General features: G+C 41.6%; 1 protein-coding gene across 4 annotated transcripts; it reads left to right on the top strand.

Moving 5' to 3' along the window:
* The first annotated feature begins 1,376 nt into the window (after nt 1–1,376).
* Nucleotides 1,377–17,265, top strand: LOC140304857 (adipose secreted signaling protein). Of its 4 annotated transcripts, XM_072383655.1 has the most exons (7): nt 1,377–1,664; nt 1,749–1,942; nt 4,844–4,921; nt 8,517–8,653; nt 9,254–9,407; nt 10,847–10,972; nt 11,993–12,779. In XM_072383655.1, exons 3-7 carry the CDS (start codon nt 4,903–4,905, stop codon nt 12,124–12,126), a joined length of 570 nt encoding a protein of 189 aa, XP_072239756.1. In that variant the 5' UTR covers nt 1,377–1,664; nt 1,749–1,942; nt 4,844–4,902; the 3' UTR covers nt 12,127–12,779. The 4 variants fall into 4 exon arrangements, with proteins under 4 accessions (XP_072239756.1, XP_072239757.1, XP_072239755.1 ...); XM_072383656.1 differs by lacking the exon at nt 1,749–1,942; XM_072383654.1 differs by lacking the exon at nt 1,749–1,942 and having other exon boundaries at nt 1,377–1,699.
* Nucleotides 17,266–26,013: the final 8,748 nt, after the last annotated feature.

Below are 26,013 nucleotides of genomic sequence, written 5' to 3'. Positions count from 1 at the left end.
TTTTCAACCCTGTTACAGTGTGTTCAACCCTGTTACTTGATACATTATCATACATTTTTCTATAATAATGACAAATATTACATAAATGTTTGTTGAACTGTGTGCAGAGTTTAAAGGACAAGTGTGTGTTCAACCGTGTTACAGTGTGTTCAACCCTGTTAAAGTGTGTTCAACCGTGTTACAGTGTGTTCAACCGTGTTACAGTGTGTTCAACCGTGTTACAGTGTTTTCAACCGTGTTACAGTGTGTTCAACCGTGTTACAGTGTGTTCAACCCTGTTACAGTGTGTTCAATTGTGTTACAGTGTTTTCAACCGTGTTACAGTGTGTTCAACCGTCTTACAGTGTGTTCAACCCTGTTACAGTGTGTTCAACCGTGTTACAGTGTGTTCAACACTGTTACTTGATACATTATCATACATTTTTTTGATAATAATGACAAATATTACATAAATGTTTGTTGAACTGTGTGCAGAGTTTAAAGGACAAGTGTGTGTTCAACCGTGTTACAGTGTGTTGAACCGTGTTACAGTGTGTCCAACCCTGTTACAGTGTTTTCAACCCTGTTACAGTGTGTTCAACCGTGTTACAGTGTGTTCAACCCTGTTACAGTGTGTTCAACCCTGTTAAAGTGTGTTCCACCCTGTTACAGTGTTTTCAACCCTGTTACTTGATACATTATCATAATTTTTTTGATAATAATGACAAATATTACATAAATGTTTGTTGAACTGTGTGCAGAGTTTAAAGGACAAGTAGAAAATATACAAAAGCCAAATCTAATGTTTATGTTAAAGTATATTTTCATGATTTATGAAGACAGCTTGTACATTTAGTTGCCATATCCTACTTGACAGTCAAATGATTACAATCAAATAAAAGATACTTGCAATGCAATAAGTTACAGAGGGACAGGTGATTACCAAGGAATTGGAAGAATTAGTTTGAATATGCTTTAGTATTAGCCCTGTGATGGACTGGCGACCTGTCCAGGGTGTACCCAGCCTTTCGCCCGATGACTGCTGGGATAGGCTCCAGCCCCCCCACCCCCCGCTACCCGACCGACGGATTGACGGTATAGAAAATGGATGGATGTTTTAGTATTATAATCATACAGGAATCAAATTGTCCCGTTACGGGGTTGAATTTGAAACAACAACAAGTGATAAAGAAATTCCTAATAATGCCTAAAGTGGGAAAACATATTTTCTCAGAGGTTGAAATAGTCCTTCATCAGATACAATGTTCAGAAACACATTTTTTGTGGTATATTTTCAGTGGCTAGAGAACCCAATGTGCACCGAATTCAGAGAATGACCCCAGAAGTCAACTAGCCAATGAAAAGGTCGAGGATGACGGTATGGTGGGGCATGACAACTTCAGGTTCATGTTCAGGAGAGACAGATATTAGCCGAGAAAGATCATTCACATGACGGAAAGTCGGGGCTTGAGTCTCCAACGTGTCTGAATATATGTGCCTGCCACAGTGAAGGCAGCAGGCTGATGACCGCTCAGACTGTGACAGCGACGCTGACGCCACGCGCGTGACAGCTTGCCTGCGCGCACGGGACAGGATAGCAGCATCTCTCTATTTTCACAGGGACGAACACCGGACAGCGTTTATAGTATGACAGAATGCTAGCACTGTTAATATCGACGTAAGAGGTACAGCGGCACGCGCAGCACATTTAAATGGCATGGTATGTATTTTTATATGATTCATTTCATATGGAATAATTCATCTTTCAGCAGCGAATACAGAGACATTCACTGCAGGATGTAACTGGATGGGCGTGGGCAGACGCAGCTTCACTGTGAACACGGAGCAGCTGCTAAGAGCCCTGATTCAGTATGACGCAGCTGAATGACCTACTCAGTACTGCAGGGTGTTGTCCTCCTTCAGCCCGAAGAGTTTCAACACCGGACTAAACAGAAGGGGGCAGGTGCATGTGCATGTGCACGTGCACGTGTTTGAACATCAGTGAATCCGAAAAATCTGAGTAATTTCCGGATCATTCAAAATATCACTTTTTGCTCTCCTCTGTGAACAGCATTGTTTGTGATTCAAACTGTTAAAGACACGAAAAAATGGATTTGAATATGAATAATTTAGAGTGCTTTCTACAGTCCCCACAGTCCAAAATGATAACATGATGTAAAAGAAGTGTTCCACAATCAGGATCAGGAATGATGTGGGATGTGCTGTCTGCAGGCTGATACTGGACCAGGACACGTGTTGGGTTGGACTAAGGGTGGGATGCAGGCTGATACTGGACCAGGACAGGTGTTGGGTTGGACTAAGGGTGGGATGCAGGCTGATACTGGACCAGGACACGTGTTGGGTTGGACTAAGGGTGGGATGCAGGCTGATACTGGACCAGGACAGGTGTTGGGTTGGACTAAGGGTGGGATGCAGGCTGATACTGGACCAGGACAGGTGGTGGGTTGGACTCAGGGTGGGACGCAGGCTGATACTGGACCAGGACAGGTGGTGGGTTGGACTCAGGGTGGGATGCAGGCTGATACTGGACCAGGACAGGTGTTGGGTTGGACTCAGGGTGGGATGCAGGCTGATACTGGACCAGGACAGGTGTTGGGTTGGACTCAGGGTGGGATGCAGGCTGTTACTGGACCAGGACAGGTGTTGGGTTGGACTCAGGGTGGGATGCAGGCTGATACTGGACCAGGACAGGTGTTGGGTTGGACTCAGGGTGGGATGCAGGCTGATACTGGACCAGGACAGGTGTTGGGTTGGACTCAGGGTGGGACGTAGGCTGATACTGGACCAGGACAGGTGTTGGGTTGGACTCAGGGTGGGATGCAGGCTGTTACTGGACCAGGACAGGTGTTGGCTTGGTATCAGGGTGGGATGCAGGCTGATACTGGACCATGACAGGTGTTGGGTTGGACTCAGGGTGGGATGCAGGCTGATACTGGACCAGGACAGGTGTTGGGTTGGACTCAGGGTGGGATGCAGGCTGATACTGGACCAGGACAGGTGGTGGGTTGGACTCAGGGTGGGATGCAGGCTGATACTGGACCAAGATAGGTGGTGGGTTGGACTCAGGGTGGGATGCAGGCTGATACTGGACCAGGACAGGTGTTGGGTTGGACTCAGGGTGGGATGCAGGCTGATACTGGACCAGGACAGGTGTTGGGTTGGACTCAGGGTGGGATGCAGGCTGATACTGGACCAGGACAGGTGTTGGGTTGGACTCAGGGTGGGATGCAGGCCGTTACTGGACCAGGACAGGTGTTGGGTTGGACTCAGGGTGGGACGCAGGCTGATACTGGACCAGGACAGGTGTTGGGTTGGACTCAGGGTGGGATGCAGGCTGATACTGGACCAGGACAGGTGTTGGGTTGGACTCAGGGTGGGACGCAGGCTGATACTGGACCAGGACAGGTGTTGGGTTGGACTCAGGGTGGGATGCAGGCTGATACTGGACCAGGACAGGTGTTGGCTTGGACTCAGGGTGGGATGCAGGCTGATACTGGACCGGGACAGGTGTTGGGTTGGACTCAGGGTGGGATGCAGGCTGATACTGGACCGGGACAGGTGTTGGGTTGGACTCAGGGTGGGATGCAGGCTGATACTGGACCAGGACAGGTGTTGGGTTGGACTCAGGGTGGGATGCAGGCTGATACTGGACCAGGACAGGTGGTGGGTTGGACTCAGGGTGGGATGCAGGCTGATACTGGACCAGGACAGTGGTTGGGTTGGACTCAGGGTGGGATGCAGGCTGTTACTGGACCAGGACAGGTGGTGGGTTGGACTCAGGGTGGGATGCAGGCTGTTACTGGACCAGGACAGGTGTTGGGTTGGACTCAGGGTGGGATGCAGGCTGATACTGGACCAGGACAGGTGTTGGGTTGGACTCAGGGTGGGATGCAGGCTGTTACTGGACCAGGACAGGTGTTGGGTTGGACTCAGGGTGGGATGCAGGCTGATACTGGACCAGGACAGGTGGTGGGTTGGACTCAGGGTGGGATGCAGGCTGATACTGGACCAGGACAGGTGGTGGGTTGGACTCAGGGTGGGATGCAGGCTGATACTGGACCAGGACAGGTGGTGGGTTGGACTCAGGGTGGGATGCAGGCTGATACTGGACCAGGACAGGTGTTGGGTTGGACTCAGGGTGGGATGCAGGCTGATACTGGACCAGGACAGGTGGTGGGTTGGACTCAGGGTGGGACGTAGGCTGTTACTGGACCAGGACAGGTGTTGGGTTGGACTCAGGGTGGGATGCAGGCTGTTACTGGACCTGGCTCTTGTAAAAGTTGGCATCTGTTCACATATTTGAAGACTGTAAAAGTGATATTTTCAAAAAAACTTTCTCTGATATGACATCATGAGAATCGATCTATTTTTAGCATCATAACCAAAAACAGATTGTTTTTATTATTTTCATCTGTCAGACTCAGGAAGTAGCTCAGTTTGTTCTCATGGCTAATCTGATCCATTAGCCTCACTGGATCAGGTGCGTAGGGCCATCGTAAGGCTGGTTATGAAGAAGACCCAAGAGCCACATTAATTTGCCTTTCTCGGATTGACCTGTGTGGGAAATTGAACTGATGATGTCTGTTCACATAACATCAGCTTTTGCTTTGTGGATATAGATGAAACAGTAAAGTGCTGCACAAAGAAAGGCATGGCCCTGTGATTTGTGCTGTGTCAGCAGCGTCTCGCATAAAGTCTGAGACAGCAGAAATTAGTGACTTGACACCTTGCCATGGCCGAGGTGCTCTGGAAGAGCTTTGCTGTAGTTGAGGCGAGAGATTATCATGTTCTGGGTGGCCTGTAACGACGTGTCGTCTCTCTGTGTTTTACTCTCCATTCTCAGGTCAGTGATGACATCACAAAGGTATTGTCTGACACTGCCCAAATCTTAACCACATTACCATGGCAACAGGAAGAAAAGGTAAATGCACTTCGAATCGCCTTGTGTACGAATTGTGGTCCAGGACTAATTATTAAACTCTGTCCAGGACTAATTATTAAACTCTGTCCAGGACTAATCATTGAACTCTGTCCAGGACTAATTATTAAACTCTGTCCAGGACTAATTATTAAACTCTGTCCAGGACTAATTATTAAACTCTGTCCAGGACTAATTATTAAACTCTGTCCAGGACTAATTATTAAACTCTGTCCAGGACTAATTATTAAACTCTGTCCAGGACTAATTATTAAACTCTGTCCAGGACTAATTATTAAACTCTGTCCAGGACTAATTATTGAACTCTGTCCAGGACTAATTATTGAACTCTGTCCAGGACTAATTATTAAACTCTGTCCAGGACTAATTATTGAACTCTGTCCAGGACTAATTATTGAACTCTGTCCAGGACTAATTATTAAACTCTGTCCAGGACTAATTATTAAACTCTGTCCAGGACTAATTATTGAACTCTGTCCAGGACTAATTATTGAACTCTGTCCAGGACTAATTATTAAACTCTGTCCAGGACTAATTATTGAACTCTGTCCAGGACTAATTATTAAACTCTGTCCAGGACTAATTATTAAACTCTGTCCAGGACTAATTATTGAACTCTGTCCAGGACTAATTATTAAACTCTGTCCAGGACTAATTATTAAACTCTGTCCAGGACTAATTATTAAACTCTGTCCAGGACTAATTATTAAACTCTGTCCAGGACTAATTATTAAACTCTGTCCAGGACTAATTATTAAACTCTGTCCAGGACTAATTATTGAACTCTGTCCAGGACTAATTATTAAACTCTGTCCAGGACTAATTATTAAACTCTGTCCAGGACTAATTATTAAACTCTGTCCAGGACTAATTATTGAACTCTGTCCAGGACTAATTATTAAACTCTGTCCAGGACTAATTATTAAACTCTGTCCAGGACTAATTATTGAACTCTGTCCAGGACTAATTATTAAACTCTGTCCAGGACTAATTATTAAACTCTGTCCAGGACTAATCATTAAACTCTGTCCAGGACTAATCATTGAACTCTGTCCAGGACTAATTATTAAACTCTGTCCAGGACTAATTATTAAACTCTGTCCAGGACTAATTATTAAACTCTGTCCAGGACTAATTATTGAACTCTGTCCAGGACTAATTATTAAACTCTGTCCAGGACTAATTATTAAACTCTGTCCAGGACTAATTATTGAACTCTGTCCAGGACTAATTATTAAACTCTGTCCAGGACTAATTATTAAACTCTGTCCAGGACTAATTATTGAACTCTGTCCAGGACTAATTATTAAACTCTGTCCAGGACTAATTATTAAACTCTGTCCAGGACTAATTATTAAACTCTGTCCAGGACTAATTATTAAACTCTGTCCAGGACTAATTATTAAACTCTGTCCAGGACTAATTATTAAACTCTGTCCAGGACTAATTATTGAACTCTGTCCAGGACTAATTATTAAACTCTGTCCAGGACTAATTATTAAACTCTGTCCAGGACTAATTATTAAACTCTGTCCAGGACTAATTATTAAACTCTGTCCAGGACTAATTATTGAACTCTGTCCAGGACTAATTATTGAACTCTGTCCAGGACTAATTATTGAACTCTGTCCAGGACTAATTATTAAACTCTGTCCAGGACTAATTATTAAACTCTGTCCAGGACTAATTATTGAACTCTGTCCAGGACTAATTATTAAACTCTGTCCAGGACTAATTATTGAACTCTGTCCAGGACTAATTATTAAACTCTGTCCAGGACTAATTATTGAACTCTGTCCAGGACTAATTATTGAACTCTGTCCAGGACTAATTATTAAACTCTGTCCAGGACTAATTATTAAACTCTGTCCAGGACTAATTATTGAACTCTGTCCAGGACTAATTATTGAACTCTGTCCAGGACTAATTATTAAACTCTGTCCAGGACTAATTATTGAACTCTGTCCAGGACTAATTATTAAACTCTGTCCAGGACTAATTATTAAACTCTGTCCAGGACTAATTATTGAACTCTGTCCAGGACTAATTATTAAACTCTGTCCAGGACTAATTATTAAACTCTGTCCAGGACTAATTATTAAACTCTGTCCAGGACTAATTATTAAACTCTGTCCAGGACTAATTATTAAACTCTGTCCAGGACTAATTATTAAACTCTGTCCAGGACTAATTATTGAACTCTGTCCAGGACTAATTATTAAACTCTGTCCAGGACTAATTATTAAACTCTGTCCAGGACTAATTATTAAACTCTGTCCAGGACTAATTATTGAACTCTGTCCAGGACTAATTATTAAACTCTGTCCAGGACTAATTATTAAACTCTGTCCAGGACTAATTATTGAACTCTGTCCAGGACTAATTATTAAACTCTGTCCAGGACTAATTATTAAACTCTGTCCAGGACTAATCATTAAACTCTGTCCAGGACTAATCATTGAACTCTGTCCAGGACTAATTATTAAACTCTGTCCAGGACTAATTATTAAACTCTGTCCAGGACTAATTATTAAACTCTGTCCAGGACTAATTATTGAACTCTGTCCAGGACTAATTATTAAACTCTGTCCAGGACTAATTATTAAACTCTGTCCAGGACTAATTATTAAACTCTGTCCAGGACTAATTATTGAACTCTGTCCAGGACTAATTATTAAACTCTGTCCAGGACTAATTATTAAACTCTGTCCAGGACTAATTATTAAACTCTGTCCAGGACTAATTATTAAACTCTGTCCAGGACTAATTATTAAACTCTGTCCAGGACTAATTATTAAACTCTGTCCAGGACTAATTATTGAACTCTGTCCAGGACTAATTATTAAACTCTGTCCAGGACTAATTATTAAACTCTGTCCAGGACTAATTATTAAACTCTGTCCAGGACTAATTATTAAACTCTGTCCAGGACTAATTATTGAACTCTGTCCAGGACTAATTATTGAACTCTGTCCAGGACTAATTATTGAACTCTGTCCAGGACTAATTATTAAACTCTGTCCAGGACTAACTCAAGGATTTATCGTATTTAGATATTTATATTGCAGATATAGTCACAGCAAATAGACTGATTTTAGAAAGAATCCACAACACTTTGTCCTCAGAGAGCTGCAATCACGTGTGTGATGATGCAACGCACATTCTTGTGTCCTTGCATTGGAGCTCTCTTCATGGGCAACAGCTAACTGTTCTGCTTAAACACATTGAAACGTTGCTAGAGGCCCCAGCTCTGCCACATCATATCTGTCATGTGCAGTCTTTGTCTAGACAGTCTGAACGCAAATGATTTTTTTATGTTCCACTATTTATTGACAAGAAATGGCTTATAATCCGTACAGCAAAACATCCTCTATCCTTAGATGGCTGACTCCATAATGACCAACTGATATTAATTTGCAAAATGGAAGTAAAGTGCAACTTGACACAACCATTACAGTTTCTTTATAGCAACTTTAGTCATCTGGAAATGTTTTTGTTTTTAGACATTTTGTTTCTTTATACTTTTCCTGCCTTCCATGGCGGCGGGAGGATTCAAAGCAATACTCTCTGTCACCAGGCTCTACCTCAAAAGCCTGTGGAGTGCGTTTCCCTGACGATGATAAGCCTCCCGGCTCTCCGACACGGCGAGATGACCAGTCAAACCTCTCGACGCTCATTGCTATCCTGGAGAAGGATGGCAGCTACTTGGTCAAGGTGTGTCTGTCTGTGTGGGTGTGTCGACTGGTTTACACATGATCTCATTGTGTTTTTAAAGTAAAACAGGAGAAGCATTGGTATTGTAATGAACTTTTCTAATGTAGAACTGGGGTATAAAAATACTTTGATAGATTGTCAATGTTCCAGTGAGATAAGCATCATACTGATGGAACCTAATGATGACTTAAGTAGTAAGTTTATTTTAATCAAGTGTCCATCAGGCTTCGAGGGATGTACAGTGGAATCCAAATTTCTTCTTCACTGACAAAGTCAAAGTTTGTCAAAGCAATGAGTTTGATGCTGTTATCCCCCAGTTTCAAGCAATAAAAAGCATTGTGCTGTAGGAAAATAACTGAGATGACGAGGAGGAGTAAATAACAGTTTTATTCACGTGCGTTCACGATTGATTTGCATGTAATAATGCCCCGCCCACAAAAAACAAATAAGTGATTCACCTCACACCCATGAAAATGTGACAGGCTCTGACAGGGCTTTAATCTAACTCCATACTTCTTTCTGTCAACACCCCATCCTCCCAAAAAACCCTTTCTCTCTCTCCTTTGCTCTTTGCCTCTACTCTGTCACTTTTCTCTCAAGGCTGGTTTCCTGAAGAGCCACCACTGTTATGAGGTTGTCTTTACTGTCCCAGATGTACCCACTTTGGGTAAAGACCTCTCCTGCCTTCCTTCCTCCTCTCCATCCCGGAGATCCCAGAGCCTCCGTGTCCACCGAATAAACTCCACACTGGAGGGTACGTCCAGGCATCAGCAATGGAAAAAATACTTCATTTCTATATCAACCCCTGAAATATAATGGAACAGACCAGAGCCCTGCATTGGGACTGGGAACCAGCGGGTTCCCTGGGACTCAACGCTAATGTCGCGGAGATGGCGGTTTGAAGATTTCCAAGATTGTTGGTAGGATGGAGAGTTCAACTGAGGTTGGTGATAAAATTAAGGCTGGAGAGTATGAAAGTAAAGAAAAGAAGGGACAATCAGATATATGGAACAGCTTTAAAATGGTTGCTCATTGCTTTTTATGACTGAGCAGACATTTGGACATCTGAGTAGGTTGGCCTCAGAGTATTTGTGATTCAAAGCTGAGAGATTTTTGTTGAGTATGTTTTTATGTATTCGGCTCTTGTTCCACTGATATAAAACATTAAGTGCATATAAACGTATTTAATCGTATAGCATATCAATCTGCGGATGCACGCAGGGTTGAGCGCAGATATTGTGGGAGCAGACAGTCAGGGTCAGAAATTCAGTGGGAGCAGGAGGGATTAAAAAGTAGTCCCATGCAGGGCTCTAGAACAGACAGCTCAGTCCATCTCAATGTCTGAAGGCCCATATGCTGGCAGAGGAAAGTCTTAGATGGTAGGAATGGGGACATCTGGAGAGCTCTTCAGACAACACTGCATTGTTTGAAGCTCTTTAATAACTCACACATACCAGCAAACAGAGAGCAATATATGAGCTGAGCTCTGGGCATTTTTGAACTAGACCGTTCTGAGTTTGTGGTCAGAGTAGTGGACGGATCTGTTTTGATCCGTACTGAACCTAAATTATGTAAAACTGAGCAAAGACATAAAATCTCTGAAGTACAATTGGAGCAAGTCATGTCCAACAGCTATTAATCAGGCAAATGTTTTCATGCATCCCTTTTCTCCCTTTGTGACTCGTGGCCAGTAATATTTTGATAACATTTACATAACATTTATATATTCCTGGGAACAAAAGCAATGCTCTCCACATGATGAATGCAAGCTTTTCAGAATGGCCTTTGTGATTCACAGCTTTTTCTCTTAGTACCACCAACTAGTTCACATTTATTTTTTACATTTTATACAGGCGTGGTTCCAAGACAGCTTAAATTGGGTTGCTCTTATGTGACACAAAGTCGTGGTCTGCTGTCAGACACTTCAGCTTTAATTCACAGCTTCAAATATAAACTCATCCCCTCTGTGACAGCACTTTTTCAGACGGCCTTCCAGAGTGAAGAAATCAGTAGTCTCCTCCATCCTATCCCACCTTCAGTATTTCTTCCCTCCCTCCCTCTGCCTTTGGCTGTCTGAACTGCTCATTTGATTGCATAGATAATCCTAGTTACTCCGTTTTCCATAATCTGAACTGAACATGGTATGAAAAAGTTTGCAAAACTAAACAGCTGAATGCTCTCCCCACGTTTTAGGAGGAGCAAAGGTAATGTGTGAGTACAGGACTCACCAGGAGGGGGTGATACAAGAGGAGATCACTCTGGTGACGAGAGGAAGAAGAGACAACAGTCTGAAGATCAGACTTCAGGCTCGAGTCATTGGTAGGTGTGCACAGCCACTGGAGCTGTGAATTCTATATGTGAATTCACATTTAGTTCAATTTACTCATGAGACAGGAAATTGTATGAGTATGGTTTTCTCTGTTTGTATTTTGAAAACAAACTGGTTTAATATTGATGAGCCTTGAGTTTAAGGGCGCTTTCCCTGCAGGATAGTCCGGGGGACTGATTGGGCGGTGGCTTACTTTCATGCTACATGTTTGTTTGAAAGCACTGACCAGCAAGAAAAAAAGCATGAGGAAGAAGAAAGCTTTGGCCAGGACCAGAGATGGAAATCCTTCTCCGGCTGGTTTACAACAAAAACAAACAATGGAGCAACACCAAATTTATGCAGCCTTGGGCTTTCTGTTATTTTGGTGTCCAAACCTTATTGCTTTTTCACAAGAAGCTGCCCAGTATGAGGCAGGGAGCTATCCAGCATGTTGCTTTTTGCATGAGACGAATGCAGCAGAACTGAAAAAAATGCAGACTATGACATGCTGCTGTGGCTACACAGACGCCGAGCGAGGTACGTCAGTTCCTCTCTGTGGTTAGTCCGTTTGCGTTTCCCACTGTATCCACGTTTTCAGGCGGACTAGAGTCCAGATGAGGAAAGCGCCCTCAGTTAAGTTTTTCATACAAATGAAAGTTTTATGTAAAACTTAACTGATAATACTTAACTAAGCCAGAACTAGTATGGAGCTACTACTCTAGTCTTGCAGGCCTTTTCCATTGCTGGAACATTAATCTGTAGCTGCTTCAGTTTCAGAGCACTTTACATGGTGGTACTAAATCAATTTCTCTTGTATTCTCTGGGTATCATATGGGCACCACTGCTTTGCTCTGAACCCTTAGTACCGTATTTTCTGGATTACAAGTGGCACTTTTTTTCATTGTTTGGCTGGTCCTGCAACTTATAGTCAGGTGCGACTTATATATGAAAAAATATATAATTGAACATGTTTTTAAATGTTAATTCATACTGACTGACATGAACCAATGGGTAAACATTGCTATCTACAGCCGTAAGAGGACACTGTAGGCTTGTGACAACTATCTGCTGCTCCTGCACCGCTGAAACATCAACTTGGAGACAACTGAGAAAGAAAATCCTATTCTGCAGATTACAAACTGCTGGTGGTAAAATGTGCAGCTGAAAACGGTAATCGAGCAGCAGAAAGAAGGTTTGGGGTGAGTAAGAAACTTGTGAGGGACTGGAGGAAAGCAGAGGTTAATCTGACAGCAAAGAAGAAAATAAAGAAAGCTAATCGTGGGCTGAAAGCGGGACAGCCAGAGCTGGAGGAAGGGGTCCACAGGTGGGTGCTGGAACAACGTACTGAGGCTCGTCAACGGTGCAGTTCCGTCTCCACGCCCTGGTCGTTGCCAAGGAGATGAACAGAAATGAGTTTGCACGCGGGCCTTCTTGGTGTTACCGCTTCATGCAATTGAGTGTGTACATGGAGACAAATGCAATAAAATAAAAAAATCTGCATATATTGAATAAGTACTTTATCAATGAAAAAAGACACCAACAGTGCACGTTTGGACAAAATTCCATTGCATTGGTTAACATTAGTGGATATGTTGGGGAAACTATATTGTGAGTGTATTGCACTAAGAATAAAGTGCTTAATAGCTCTAAAGTAACAATAGGCTGAAAAGCATTATATTATTGTGCACTATTTACATTCTAATGGTGCCTCTCTCTTTCGCTGCCAGATCCACATCACGGGACGCCTATGCTGCTGGAGGGAGTGAGGTGCCTGGGTGCTCAGAAAGACGCTCACACAAAGCACAGCACTGACCGGAAGAGGATATGATGAAAAGATACACACATTCAGTATCCATATACACTGCTAAAAAAATAAAGGGAACGCCTAAACTCCAAGTCAATCACACTTCTGTGGAATCAACCTGTCCAGTTAGGAAGCAACACTGATGGTGAATCAATTCCACCTGCTGTTTTGCAAATGGAACAGACAACAGGTGGAAATGGTGGCAATTAGCAAGACAACCACTATAAAGGAGTGGTTGACCACAGACCATTTCTCTGTTCTCATCCTTTTTGGCTGATGTTTCGGTCACTTTTGCATTTTGTCAGTGCTCTCACCCCTAGAGGTAGCATGAGACGGTGTCTACAACCCACAGAAGTTGCTCAGGTAGTGCAACTCATCCAGGATGGCACATCAAAGCGAGCTGTGGCGAGAAGGTTTGCTGCGTCTCTCAGCACAGTGTCCAGAGCATGGAGGAAATACCAGGAGACAGGCCAGTACACCAGGTGACGTGGAGGGGGCCGTAGGAGGGCAACAACCCAGCAGCAGGACTCCTACCTCCTCCTTTGTGCAAGGAGGAACAGGAGGAGGACTGTCAGAGAACTGCAAAAGAACCTCCAGCAGGCCACTAATATGCATGTTTCTGCTCAAACTGTCAGAAACAGACTCCATGAGGGTGGTATGAGGGCCCGACGTCCAAAAGTGGGGCTTGTGCTCACAGCCCAACACCGTTCAGTGTGACTGGCATTTGCCAGAGAACACCAAGATCGGCAGATTGGCCATTGGCGCCCTGTGCTCTTCACAGATAAGCAGGTTCCCACTAAGCACATGTGACAGAGTCTGGAGACGCCGTGGAGAACATTCTGCTGCCTGCAACATCCTCCAGCATGACCAGTTTGGTGGTGGGTCAGTAATGGTGTGGGGAGGCATTTCTTTGGAGGGCCACACAGCTTTCCATGTTCTAGCCAGAGGTACCCTGACTGCCATTAGGTACCGGGATGAGATCCTCAGACCCACTGTGAGACCATATGCTGGTGCAGTGGGCTCTGGGTCCCTTCTGATGCATGATGCTTCTGATGCTAACCCTCATGTGGCTGAAGTGTGGCAGCAGTTCCTGCATGATGAAGACATTGATGCTATGGGCTGGCCTTCCTGTTCCCCAGACCTGAATCCAATCAAGCACATCTGGGACATCATGCCTCGTTCCACCCACCACAGACTGTCCAGGAGTTGACTGACGCTTTAATCCAGGTCTGGGAGGAGATCCCTCAGGAGAACATCCGCCGCCTCATCAGGAGCATGTCCAGGCGTTGTAGGGAGGTCATACAGGGACGTGGAGGCCACACACACTACTGAGCCTCATTTTCACTTGTCTTGAGGAATTTCCACTGAAGTTGGATCAGCCTGTAATGTGATTTTTCACTTTTAGTTTGAGTATGATTCCAAATCCAGACCCCCATGGGGTAAAGATTTTGATTTATATTGATCATTTTAATGTTGTTCTCAACGCATTCCACTATGTAATGAATAACCATTTTCAATTGGAATATTTAATTCATTGAGATCTAGGATGTGTTATTTTAATGTTCCCTTTATTTTTTGGAGCAGTGTATATACATCTACAAGAGTATAATTCAGCGACTGGGGCTGGGTTCACAGCGGTATGTAGAAACACCTACATGTGTCCACCAGATTATAAACTTCTTGACTTGGAAATATTGGATCTGGGATGTTGTGTTTTGCTCGCGACGTCCTTTAATGTAAAGGGATGAGTTTCCATATCTGATGCTAAGACATGGGTCTAAAAAGATATTTGCTTGGGCTCCTCAGCACAAAAGTTAAAATACCACCAGCTTATAGTTTGGCTCTCCTCCAATTTAGAAAGCCATGAAGGTTCTGCTGTTGGATAGGCAAAGTAAACCAGCATGGACACTAGCCAGCTTACACATTGCACTTGTACACACACACACACAAACACATACACACAAAGCCACTGCCACGAAAAGTCATCCGCAGCATCAGCACGGTAGTCCATACAACAATCCGATGAAGAAAATCTTAGTTATCCCTCATACCTTTAGAACGTTCCTGTAAATGCAGTTCAGGGATGTGTTTACAACCCAGAGAGCAGCAGGTTTCTATGAGTGCTAATGGTTTTTAGGGATAAATGTCAGTTTCATGTACATCTTTACTGGCTTTAAGAACAGAGCCAACTGGCCTGAAACAGAATAAAGGGAAACAATATTTGAATGAGAGAGTGGAGCCAAGGAGGAACAATTAGTGGATCTGACAGGGAAATCGAAGGAGCTGTGCACCCCCATTACCCTGTTCATCATCATCTTTTCTACTCTAAATCAGATCATTATTTACTAAATTAACAACTCGTTGTTTTGAAGACATTTTACTTGGAAAAAAAAACCAATATTTTAATGGGTCTTTACTCTGTAACACTATTGTAAGATGTATGATGGGACCAAAATAGGACTGAAGAAGAGGAACAGTTGGGTCTGTGATTCTTGCAGTTGTCTGTGTGCACAACTGCAAATGAGAATAAACCAGCCCATTTATCTCCTTTGGAATCTTTCATTTTCTGTAACGTTATGTCCAACCTTAGTCCGTACTTCTCTAGAACTGTTTCTAACCAGTGTGAAAAGCTCCTTGGCCTTCATCATGCTGCTTTCTTGGTGATGCCCCTTGATTACTGGTGTTGCAGACTTTCATAACTGGCATGTATATACTGAGATCATGTGGCACTGAGAGAGGCGGACTAAATGGAACTTTTATTGGACTTTTTAAGGTAATTGTTGGCACCAGAAGGCTTTAAAAGTGTGAATACAATGCACAAAGTGCTTGAAAAATTTTATTCGAATGTAAAAAAAATGTTGTTTTAGTTTCACTTCACCAATATTGACAGTTTTGTGTGGGTCCATCATAGAAAATCCTATTTTATCCATTTACATTACAGATTGCAATGCAAAAAATACAGGAAAAATGTCAAGGAGGTGAATACTTTTTCAAGACACCTGTAGATCCACCTCTTAGAGCAGTGCATGACCAACAAGCTTGAATTTAAAACACATCCCAGCATAGCGTTTGTTATGAACTGTAGCTGCCTAGGTGTATGTAGAATGACACACTTTCACTGCTTTTGTTAGTTTCTTACAAATGGCATCGAATGTTTTGGTGGTTGCACCTCACTCGTGCACTACTGTATCCCCTCATGATGATTTTACGTCAGTATTGACTTTTAAGCTGGGCCTGCTTGCTCAACAAACCCACCTTCCTGTCGTCAAACTTCACCGGAACATCTCAACAAATCTATACAAAAGAAAAGAGGGGATTATGAGGTTTTTCATGTGTTAGATTGTTTTTATTTATTATTTTTCTATTTTTTTAATGTTGATTTGCAAAGAAAACTATATAATGTGGGACAAACATTTACAAAGTATGAAAGTGCATGATGCTTTTTAATTGAACTTAAAAAGCAGAGTGCTGTCCTAAAAAAAGCAAGACGTGTTGTTTTTCTTGTCACTGAAGCACTGTCTGATCTAAAAAATTTGTTTTGTTTTCAAACCTCACAGACAAGCTGTGTTGTGTGATTTGGAAAATGTGAATTCTGCCAGAAGCATCTTTTCACCAAATCCATCTTCACATCCACATTCTCTAGTTGTTGGTTTTAATAACATATTCGGACAATCAAACCTTTTGATTCCCATTTAACCTGTGCCTACAGAAATTGTCAACTAACTGAATGTTACTTGGTTGATAAAGTAAACTCAGAGGCTAGATTTGCTCCTTTTTCAGAATCACAGAATATTCTTCCGCATTTTGTATAATTGTCCACCAGTCTGACATGGGCTTGGTGAAATTTCTGACCACCCTGCCATCAGTCTGAGATTTTGAAAATCCTCCTACAACACTGAAAGGTATTGAAATCAGTTTTTTGACCAAACCATTCTGTTACCCTCTGTTTCTATCTTTTGAACCATGCCTTGGTGGACGTGCTCGACTATGTCAGACCAGTTTATAGTGGAATTATCCACTTCCAGTTCAACATTTTGACAAATGGCCTCCCATCATCTTCAACAACTCTCATGGTGTAGAATTTATGGTTGGATCAGTGAATGTTGGCTGCCTAGACCCTTCGACATTGAGACAACCTTAAACCATACTAAACCAAACTTTTCCATACAAGTAGCCAAATGGTCTATAAATGTAGGCTGAAAGTGTTGGAGTAAAACTCTGATGACTGCTGTCCACCAAAGTCATGTTTTTGACTACTGAGGAAGAATCTGAATTCATACCCAGACTATTTGTTTAAATGTGTTGATTGTTGATTTGAAGCCTGAAGTATATTGTAGTGCTGTGTTGTTTGACTGTGACTGCATGTCTCAAGTATCAAACTAGTAATGAATAAAGCATAATTTGAATGCTGTCATTTGCTTTTGGTGCTTTCCTTTAATTTGCTATGTTTTGACAAAGGGAATCTTGTTTGAAGGACAATAAAGTACAACTCACTGAAAAATAGATAACCAATACATCTGCTGTCATTGAGAGTAAAGTGTAATGACTTAATCATTTCCTCATAAACTTTAAGAATCAAAGGCTAAAACTTAATATTGTTTCTGTTTTCATTACTTATGTCAGTTTACCAGGGGACTCAGGACACAGATGCAGGGTTGTATGGGTTTCAAGAGGGTTTTTATTATTTAAAGGCAGCACACAGAGCACAGGAATGCAAGGCAATCTCCTGGCAGCGCAAAAGAAAAAGGCTAAAAAATCTAAGCGCTCTCCTCAGTAACTAAGCGGAGGAGGAGCGCAGCTATGAAAGTTACAAACATAAAACTCTCCAACTGGGAGGAAAACAGAAAAGCTATGAACACTTAACAAAAAAAGACACGCTCTCCTAACGAGGCGGAAGAAAACGAAAGACGCACTCTTCACAAAACAGAGGCTCTATGAACTTTAACGATAAACTTAAAGCTCTCCTTTAACGGAGGCGACTAAGAATGGTTACAACAAAAACCGCTCCTTGAAAACGGAGGAAAAAACAAGGCTGTGAAACTTACTGTAGAATAAATAAACTAAGGCTAAGGATAAGAAGAAATTACAATGCAAGATAGCACTGCAGGAGGATGACGAGACAAGACATGGAAAAGAACATAAACCGTGACAATTTACAACTTAAACTAGAGCTACCTAACCCCCTGCAAAGAAGCAGACACACCTGCTGTGCTAACACACGCACTTACACAGAACTACACAGCAGATTTAGCACCAATAGTAGGAGCTGGTGGTACCAACAATAATAAATGGCCATTTTGCTGTCCACTCACTTTTAAAAGTGCTCCTATAGACTGCAGCTCCAGTTAGGGCCTTTTTTTCGACAGTTACTTCTCTGACCTCCACACTTGCTTTTTCTGTCACCTCCACATTCTCTTCTTCTGTCACTTCCACTGTCACTATCTCCCCTAATGTCTCATCTGACCTGGAAACCTTTTTGGATGACTGAGCCTTTGCCGCCCAATACAAAATAATAGTTTTTTGTTTCTTCCCTGACATCTTTAAATCTGAAAAAATATAAAAATATACAAAAAAAACAGGCAAACATTCCTCTGTTCATCATCTTTAGGCCTTCTACTCAATTAAATTAAATTCAGTTCAGTTTTATTGATATAGCGCCAAATAACAACAAATGTCATCTCAAGGCACTTAAATAATATAGTCCAATTCAAGCCAATTGGAATTCAATTAATTGTAATCATAATCCAATGAAATCCAATGAATTAATTTCAAAATAATCCAATTCATTCATATAGAGCTAAATTAAAGAACAATATCCTAGCTAAGGAAACCTACAGATTGCACCAAAACTTGTCTTGGTGCAATCTGCAGCGAGTTGAACACACTTGAAGCTGTCTGCTGTGTCAGACCAAACTTTCCATTGGAGTTAGTGAGAGAATTTGAAAAGTTTCTCTCGCTTCAAGGCTCATTATATAAATGTCAGCTCTTTGGTAGTTACATTGGCTGAAAGAGGACAACTTTTCCTACACTTTTTTGTTTCTGTAACAAACGTGTTTTCTGATATTCATCTGAAAAAGCTGAAAATGATCAGTGGCTGTGCTGGCTCCCCATTCATAAAAACCAGGAAGGAGCAAGTTGCACCTTCAAAATACCCCTGTCTATTTCTGGGTATTGTACAATGATATCATCCATTTTCCCTGTGAGGAGAACATTCTCAATTTTTTTAAGTCTCTCCAAGTCTGGCTGATTAAATCTCTCCTTAAACTGCACAGCCAAACAGTCCAATACCTTGAAAAACTCTACCCTAAAGAACTCTTCAGGTGTCTCTGCCTTGTGATGGCTAGCCCCACCAGTTTGGGTGGAGCTCTCTGGTAGGGAATTTGAATCAGCTCTATTCCCAGATCCTCAATCTTTGAAACAGCCTTCTCAAACACCTCCGCAAACTTCTCCTCAGTTCTTTCTCCTTGAAGTGTAGAGCTCACGTAGGCAACAGCAGCCTGCATGCCACCAATCGTTTCTGATTGTTTTTGCAATGATCGGTTTAAAAACTCCAGTCCACCCAACACATCAGAGGCCACCATTAATCCAAGAACCGTCTTGCCCTTAAGGAAAGGTTCTCGGAGACCATTAGCTCTGGATCCAGAGTCAGAAACAGTTGAGGCCATTGCCTCTAAACTGGTCAACACAGCCTCTTACTGACTAAGAACTGTATCAACAACTTGGTTACGCACTGTCCACCTTGTTGGACATAGAGGTTTTACAAAAGGTTTTCAAAACTGCCTGTGCCCCAGAGAACTTCCCTGCCATATTGGCAGCTCAATCGTATGTCTGACCTCGCAAGCAAGAGACAGTAATGTTGTCTTTGGAGCACATCAAGAGCTAACTTGGCCATCTGCTCACCAGTTGTCTCTGGCACCTCATTTAGTCCCACAAATACTTCCTGTGGCACAGGTTCAAAGAGAAGTGATCACATCACTCCAACTCTTGCTGCTCTCCACTGGCTGACTGTGAGTTTTAGAATTGATTTTAAGATTTTACTACTTGTTTTTACAGCTCTAAATGGTCAGACTCCTGCCTATATCCATCACCTGCTTTAACCTACGAGCTTAAACTCAGGCCTCATAACCAAAGGTGGCCTTGCCTTCCCTGCCCTGCGATCTCAGGCAGGCCAGCTCAGTGGCTTTTTTAAACTCTCTTCTAAAGACTCACTTTTATCATCTGGCCTTCTCTTGATTTTTGTTTGATTTTGTTTTCTGATTATGTTGTTGAGATGTTTTTTGTCTCTGTTGTTCAGCACTGTCTTGCAAGATACCTCATGTATCCCATGATTTTCAAAAGGCAGTGTCTTGGTTCATCCTGTGTTTCAGCCATTACATTTAGTAATTGAGTGTGAACTGGCGTTTTCTCCAGTGCATTTGTGGTAATTGTGTGTCAACAGCATTTTTCCAATTACAAAAACCATTTAGGCAGAAGGTTGGTCATGTTTTTTTTCCCAGAGTGGTCTTTTTGATGGTATATGCTTTAACACACTCAAATCAAAGAACCCTTCGCAATGTAGGACTATAATGGAGTCATGGATACTGACTATACCACTTTTCCTGAAACCGTAACTTTTTGTTTGAAAGATGCTGTACTTCAATGAATTTTGGATGGCATACTCCCCATGTCCAGGACACTGCTCCAATGACTTGATTGAGGGTCACTGTCGCTCACGCTGACTGTGTCCTAATGAGCAAAGAAAATTTAAACCAGTCTGCACCTGTATCCATTTCTAACAGTTCACAAGACACTCAAATAATTGTTTACATTGATAGTAACCATTTTAAGACCTCATCTGAAGCTCTGATGGTCCAGCTGCTGCTTCCTCAACCTACAGTACATCTGTACTGGATCTCTGAATTTCCTGAATGTATTTCAAAATAATGCATCAATGAATAAATTGTTGACCTTATATGATGACTATATGCATTACACTTTTCAAACTTATAAGAAAAACTTTGGGAATATTACAGGAATAGACTAAATTTAGGCTTTATGGAACCAACTTTGTTTATACCATATTTTCAAGACTATAAGTTGCTCCACAGTATAAATCGCATCAGTCAAAAAATGCGTCATGACGAGGAAAGAAACATAAATAAGTCGCAGGACCACCCAAACTATGAAAAAGTGAGACTTATACTCCGGAAAATACGGTAATTCAAAAATATAGAGAAAGAAAAAAAAATGCTAATGTAAAATAAAACTAGCCTCCCAGCCTACATTACATTCACACCATAACACCTTAATAACACTTTTCCATAATAGAATGAGTGTTTGTGTTAGCCTAGAAGGCTAACATAGTGCAGGTAGTTAGCTACTACTTACTCTCTGGGTGGTGAAATAACTTTTGATGTCTCTTTTCTTTTTCAGTGACATTTTCTATTTACAAAGCAGAAGCACGGGCAAACATGTTGAGACCAACATCGGGGGCGGTGACGAGAGACCTTCAACCAATCAAATGGCAGCATATCTAACCTTGTTGCCATGCAGGTTACACTGAACATTGTAACGACAGGGCACATCGGAAAAATAGTTCTCTACAAATGCTTAACACTACGAATGAGTTTGTGAAAAATATTATGTTTAATGCATTATGTAAAAAAAAATTATATTAGAATATTATCAAATATTGGTAGGGACAACTCTGTCTTTCCCAAACTTTGGTTGTGACTTGTCCCCATGGTCCCTATGCAAACTTACACCCGGAGGTAATTTCGGTCAATTCAAGGGAGAACTCCTGAAGTAGCCCTTTTGAGATAAATATGCAGACTTGTGTCTGTGCTTGTCCTGTTGGATCTCAGTGCTGCATTTGATACGATTGATCACAGCATTCTGTTACAGAGACTTGAACATGTTATTGGGATTAAAGGAACTGCATTAGGTTGGTTCAAGTAATATTTATCTGATAGATTCCAGTTTGTTCTTGTAAATGAAGAATCTTCCTCACATACCTTAGTAAGTCATGGATAGTGGATAGTGTAGTGATAAGGTTGCTACCTTTCATGTGGGTAACCTGGGTTTAAATCCCCTGCATGAAAGGTTCTACCTTCAGTAGGGGTCCTTAGACAAGACCCCTTTACCCTACCCATAAAAGTGTCTGCTAAATGCATAAACATTTATACATGCTTCAGTTGCTATGCTGATGATACACAGCTGTACTTATCGATGAAACCAGATGGTCAGACTACAAGCATGTCTTAAAGGATACCTGGATGACTCAGAACTGTCTGCTTCTAAATTCAGACAAAACTGAAGTTGTTCTCTTTGGACCTGAGCGCTTCAGGGAGAAATTCTCTAGTTGTATATGAGAGCTACTTTTACAAAATAAAAATGGCCGAGAGCTACTCGTGTTTTGTAACATTAACACTCATTGCTCATTTCAAACAAACAAACTCAATAAGATTTATTTTCCTGAACATTTAAAATATGTTACTGTCCACATCTTACATTCTGTATTAAAACATCACAAAAATATTATTATTATTATTACTACTACAAATACAAATATTGTTACTTATTCTCTTATCATTGTTATAAGATTTCAGGACATTCATGTCAGAAAAAGCTGACTCACAGAGGAATGTGGAGGAGCAGTGATACTGCCCAGCTGGCTGTTGTTTTTGCTATAAATTTTGCACATATGGCCTGTTGGTGAATGATGCAATGATAGTTCAAAAACTTTGGAAAGTCCGGGTCCGCTTTGCAATGCGCAATAAGTCCAGAGTGACGACATGTCTTCGCAGCTGCTCCATCAGTTGTTACAGACACCAGCTTTTCAATAGGGGTCTTTTTTCCACAAAGTACAAAAAAATCAACTCCCCTGGTTGTTGTTTTCAATGGGAGTAAGGTCAAAAACTCCTCTTTGGTGGAAAAGTCGTCAAACACCATCCGAATGAAAACCGCCAGCTGGGCTGTATCACGGCGGTCCACAGACTCATCGCATAGAATAGAGAACCATTTGCAAGAAAGTCCCGTGAAAAGTTGCCGTGGACTTTGGTGAAATGGCGCTCCATGTTACATCTTTTACCGACCGACACACTGGCACTGCAGATCAGACACACACTTGTCGTTAACGTTTGAAAACAAAATTCTGTCTCCCACTATTGGTGAAAATGGTACGTTTTAATCCGGTTATTGGTTTGTACACTTGTTGCTATCGTAAACTCCTGCTCATCTCACATCACCACTGACTCGTCAAGATTGACTGATCCGTAACTTTTTGATTGACAGCTAATTGGCAAATAATCCTTTTGTGTTAGAACTATGAATTTTGATTGGACATAAATTTTAGCAGTTTTGCCGAGGGACCAATTGACCCTTCGCTGAGCCCCACCCCCTTTGTTACTGTTGCTATGCCAGTCAAGCTTTCCTTGCACCTTCGTAATATTGTTAAAATCAGGAACATCCTGTCTCAGGGTGATGCAGAGAAACTAGTTCATGCATTTGTTACTTCAAGATTGGACTACTGTAATTCCTTATTTTTGAGCTGTTTCTCTGAAAAGCCTCCAGCTGATCCAAAATGCTGCAGCCAGAATTCTGATGAGAACTAACAGCAGAGATCATGTTTCTCCAGTTTTAGCTTCTCTTCATTGGCTCCCTGTTAGATTCAGAATAGAATTTAAGATTCTTCTCATCACATATAAAACTCTTAAAGGGGAACTCCTAGACCTTATTTATGGCATGAAATTACTCACCAAGAGCAGTTTGGCAAAAGTCGGCATCTTTCGGAAGAAATTTAGATAACTCGCGATTCATATAACGGAGTGAACGGGGCTTAGATGATGCAGCCTCTAAATAAGGCATTATCTTGTCTTTATTTCACCAGTACTTTAAGAAGAATGAATGAACGAACGTGTACTATAGCTCTGTTAGCTCATAGCTGCTGTTATGTGGCTACTTACAGCTATAGGAGAGCTAATGGAGGGATTTCTACACAGGCACTCTACTAGGACCACTTCATCGACATGCATGGCTGCAGCACAGCTTATTCAAAAATACCTTTCAGGCCTTTTGAAACTTCAGAACATGACTTTCTTTTTGTTTTGTTTTTAACATGGCAGCTAACCCCATTCACCTCATCAGCATTATCACTGCTGTTTTGCAGGAATAGCTTTTTCTAGTTTGAATCTTTTATTAGTTACTACAGTTTTCCCACTCTTTATAAAAGACCAACACTTGCCAATTAAACTGTTCGTAGGAGTAATGTTGCTCCAGTTTTAGCTTCTATTCATTGGCTCCCTGTTAAATTCAGAATAGAATTTAAGATTCTTCTCCTCACATATAAAGCTCTTAATGACCGAGCTCCATCATATCTTAAAGATCTCATTGTAAGATATTTCCCTAACAGAGCACTTCGCTCCCAAACTGCAGGTTTACTTGTTGTTCCCAGAGTTTCTAAAAGTAGAATGGGAGGTAGAGCCTTCAGTTATTAGGCCCCTCTCTTGTGGAATAAGCTGCCAGTAAATGTATGGGAAGCAGACACCCTTTCCACTTTTAAGATTAGGCTTAAAACTTTCCTTTCTGATAAAGCTTATAGTTATGGATGTCTCAGGTGATCCTGAAACATCCCATAGTTAAGATGCTAAGGGCTTAGACTGCTGGGAGACCTCATCTGTCACACCTTTCCTCACATTGCTCTCTTATGTACATATTATGTTCATGTGACATTATTGTGGTTATTAACTTGTGTTTCCTTGTTCCAACAGGTATCCTTTGAATGGTGTTATGGTGTTTTCCCCCCCTCTTTTCCCTCTTTTCTGTCTTCTCAAACCCCAGCTGGTCGAGGCGGATGGCCACCCTTCCTGAGTCTGGTTCTGCCAGAGGTTTCTTCCTGGTTCTGGTTCTGCCACAGGTTTCTTCCTGTTAAAAGGGAATCGTTCCTTTCTACAGTCGCCTCAGGCACACTCAGGACGGGAGATTGGACTGAAGACAAGTTTCGGAGCAATCTGTTGGTTTCCTTAGCTAGAAAAGTGTTTTTTAATTGGTTCTGTATGTATGAATTCCACTGATTTAGAATTTAATTAATTGGATTTGATTGGGCCCTGTGATGGACTGGCGACCTGTCCAGGGTGTACCCCGCCTCTCGCCCAATGACCATTGGAATAGGCTCCAGTCCCCCCGAGACCCGACCGACGGATTAAGAAAATGGATGGATGGATTTGTATTATTGAAGTGCCTGGAGATGACGTTTGCTGTAATTTGGCGCTATATAAAACGAAGAAAATGTTTTTTTATAGAGATGGTGTGCTTAGCTGAACTGGTACCTTCATTCTTGGATGGAGGACTGCCCTGAAAAGGGGGATAATGCTCAGTACTAATCACCAACTAAGGAACCATTTACTAAGCCATTTATCAACTCCTAGTTGGTCTTTTGCTGTCATTGCTGGCTGATATTCAAGATATTTTTACATTGTGTACTTTAAAGTTTAAAACAATATAATGCTTATTGAGAAAGCCATTTGTCGTGTTCATTTTGAAGACTTGTTTTCTTGTTGGTATAATGTATAATGTACATTATATATATATATGTAGTACTGACTGTATATGATTGGCAGCAGCAAAAATATATCCAGAGTGTACAAAATCATAGCTTCCTGCTCAGACAAAATGACACCCACATTGCTACTTGTGACAAACAATTTTATTTTTGTTCAAGAAACATTCTTCCACTAAGTAACTCTGATTCTATCATCAACAAATTATCGAAAAGTATCACCCAAAATGTTTGTGAAAATCACAAAAACTTTTAGCTAACAGATGTTGTACACATGACATTGGGGCTCTTGATTTGTGAGATTGTTGTGTTATTCTAAACAAAAGTGCTTAATTCTTTTTATTCTCATACAGCTTATGTTCATGTTTAGCATGGTAACAGCCAAACATATCCTCTTGCTGACGTCCAGTGTTGCACTATCCATGAGAGCTGGCAAGCAAGACAAGACATCATTGCGGACAAAAGCACAAATGCAACAAAACATTTGTTTCAACTATTTTTTCAACCAGATTTTTTTCTCTCCATGAACTATACTACGGTGGCTCTGAAGTGCAAATCACAACGGCAAAAGAGAAACGACAACGGCAAAAGAGAAAACACAATTGCAAAAGAGAAACAACAACAAAATTAACTAAAAACGGAAAAAGTAGGTAACCTCGGGCGACATGAATCATCACTGACTGGACTGGTGGTGGTCCATCCTTTGAACCGGA

The sequence above is a fragment of the Leuresthes tenuis genome, unplaced genomic scaffold (assembly GCF_036924035.1).
Source record: "Leuresthes tenuis unplaced genomic scaffold, fLeuTen1.0.hap1 SCAF_4, whole genome shotgun sequence".
Taxonomy (NCBI): Eukaryota; Metazoa; Chordata; class Actinopteri; order Atheriniformes; family Atherinopsidae; genus Leuresthes; species Leuresthes tenuis.
Note: the sequence above shows the minus strand (reverse complement) of the source record. Positions and strands in the feature narration are given on the sequence as shown.

Excerpts from the sequence above, each read along its gene's own strand:
- LOC140304857 (XM_072383656.1), top strand. Across the intron at positions 8,654-9,253 it reads ATGGCAGCTACTTGGTCAAG|GCTGGTTTCCTGAAGAGCCA; the intron begins GTGTGTCTGTCT and ends TTTTCTCTCAAG. Across the intron at positions 10,973-11,992 it reads ACTTCAGGCTCGAGTCATTG|CCGTAAGAGGACACTGTAGG; the intron begins GTAGGTGTGCAC and ends TGCTATCTACAG.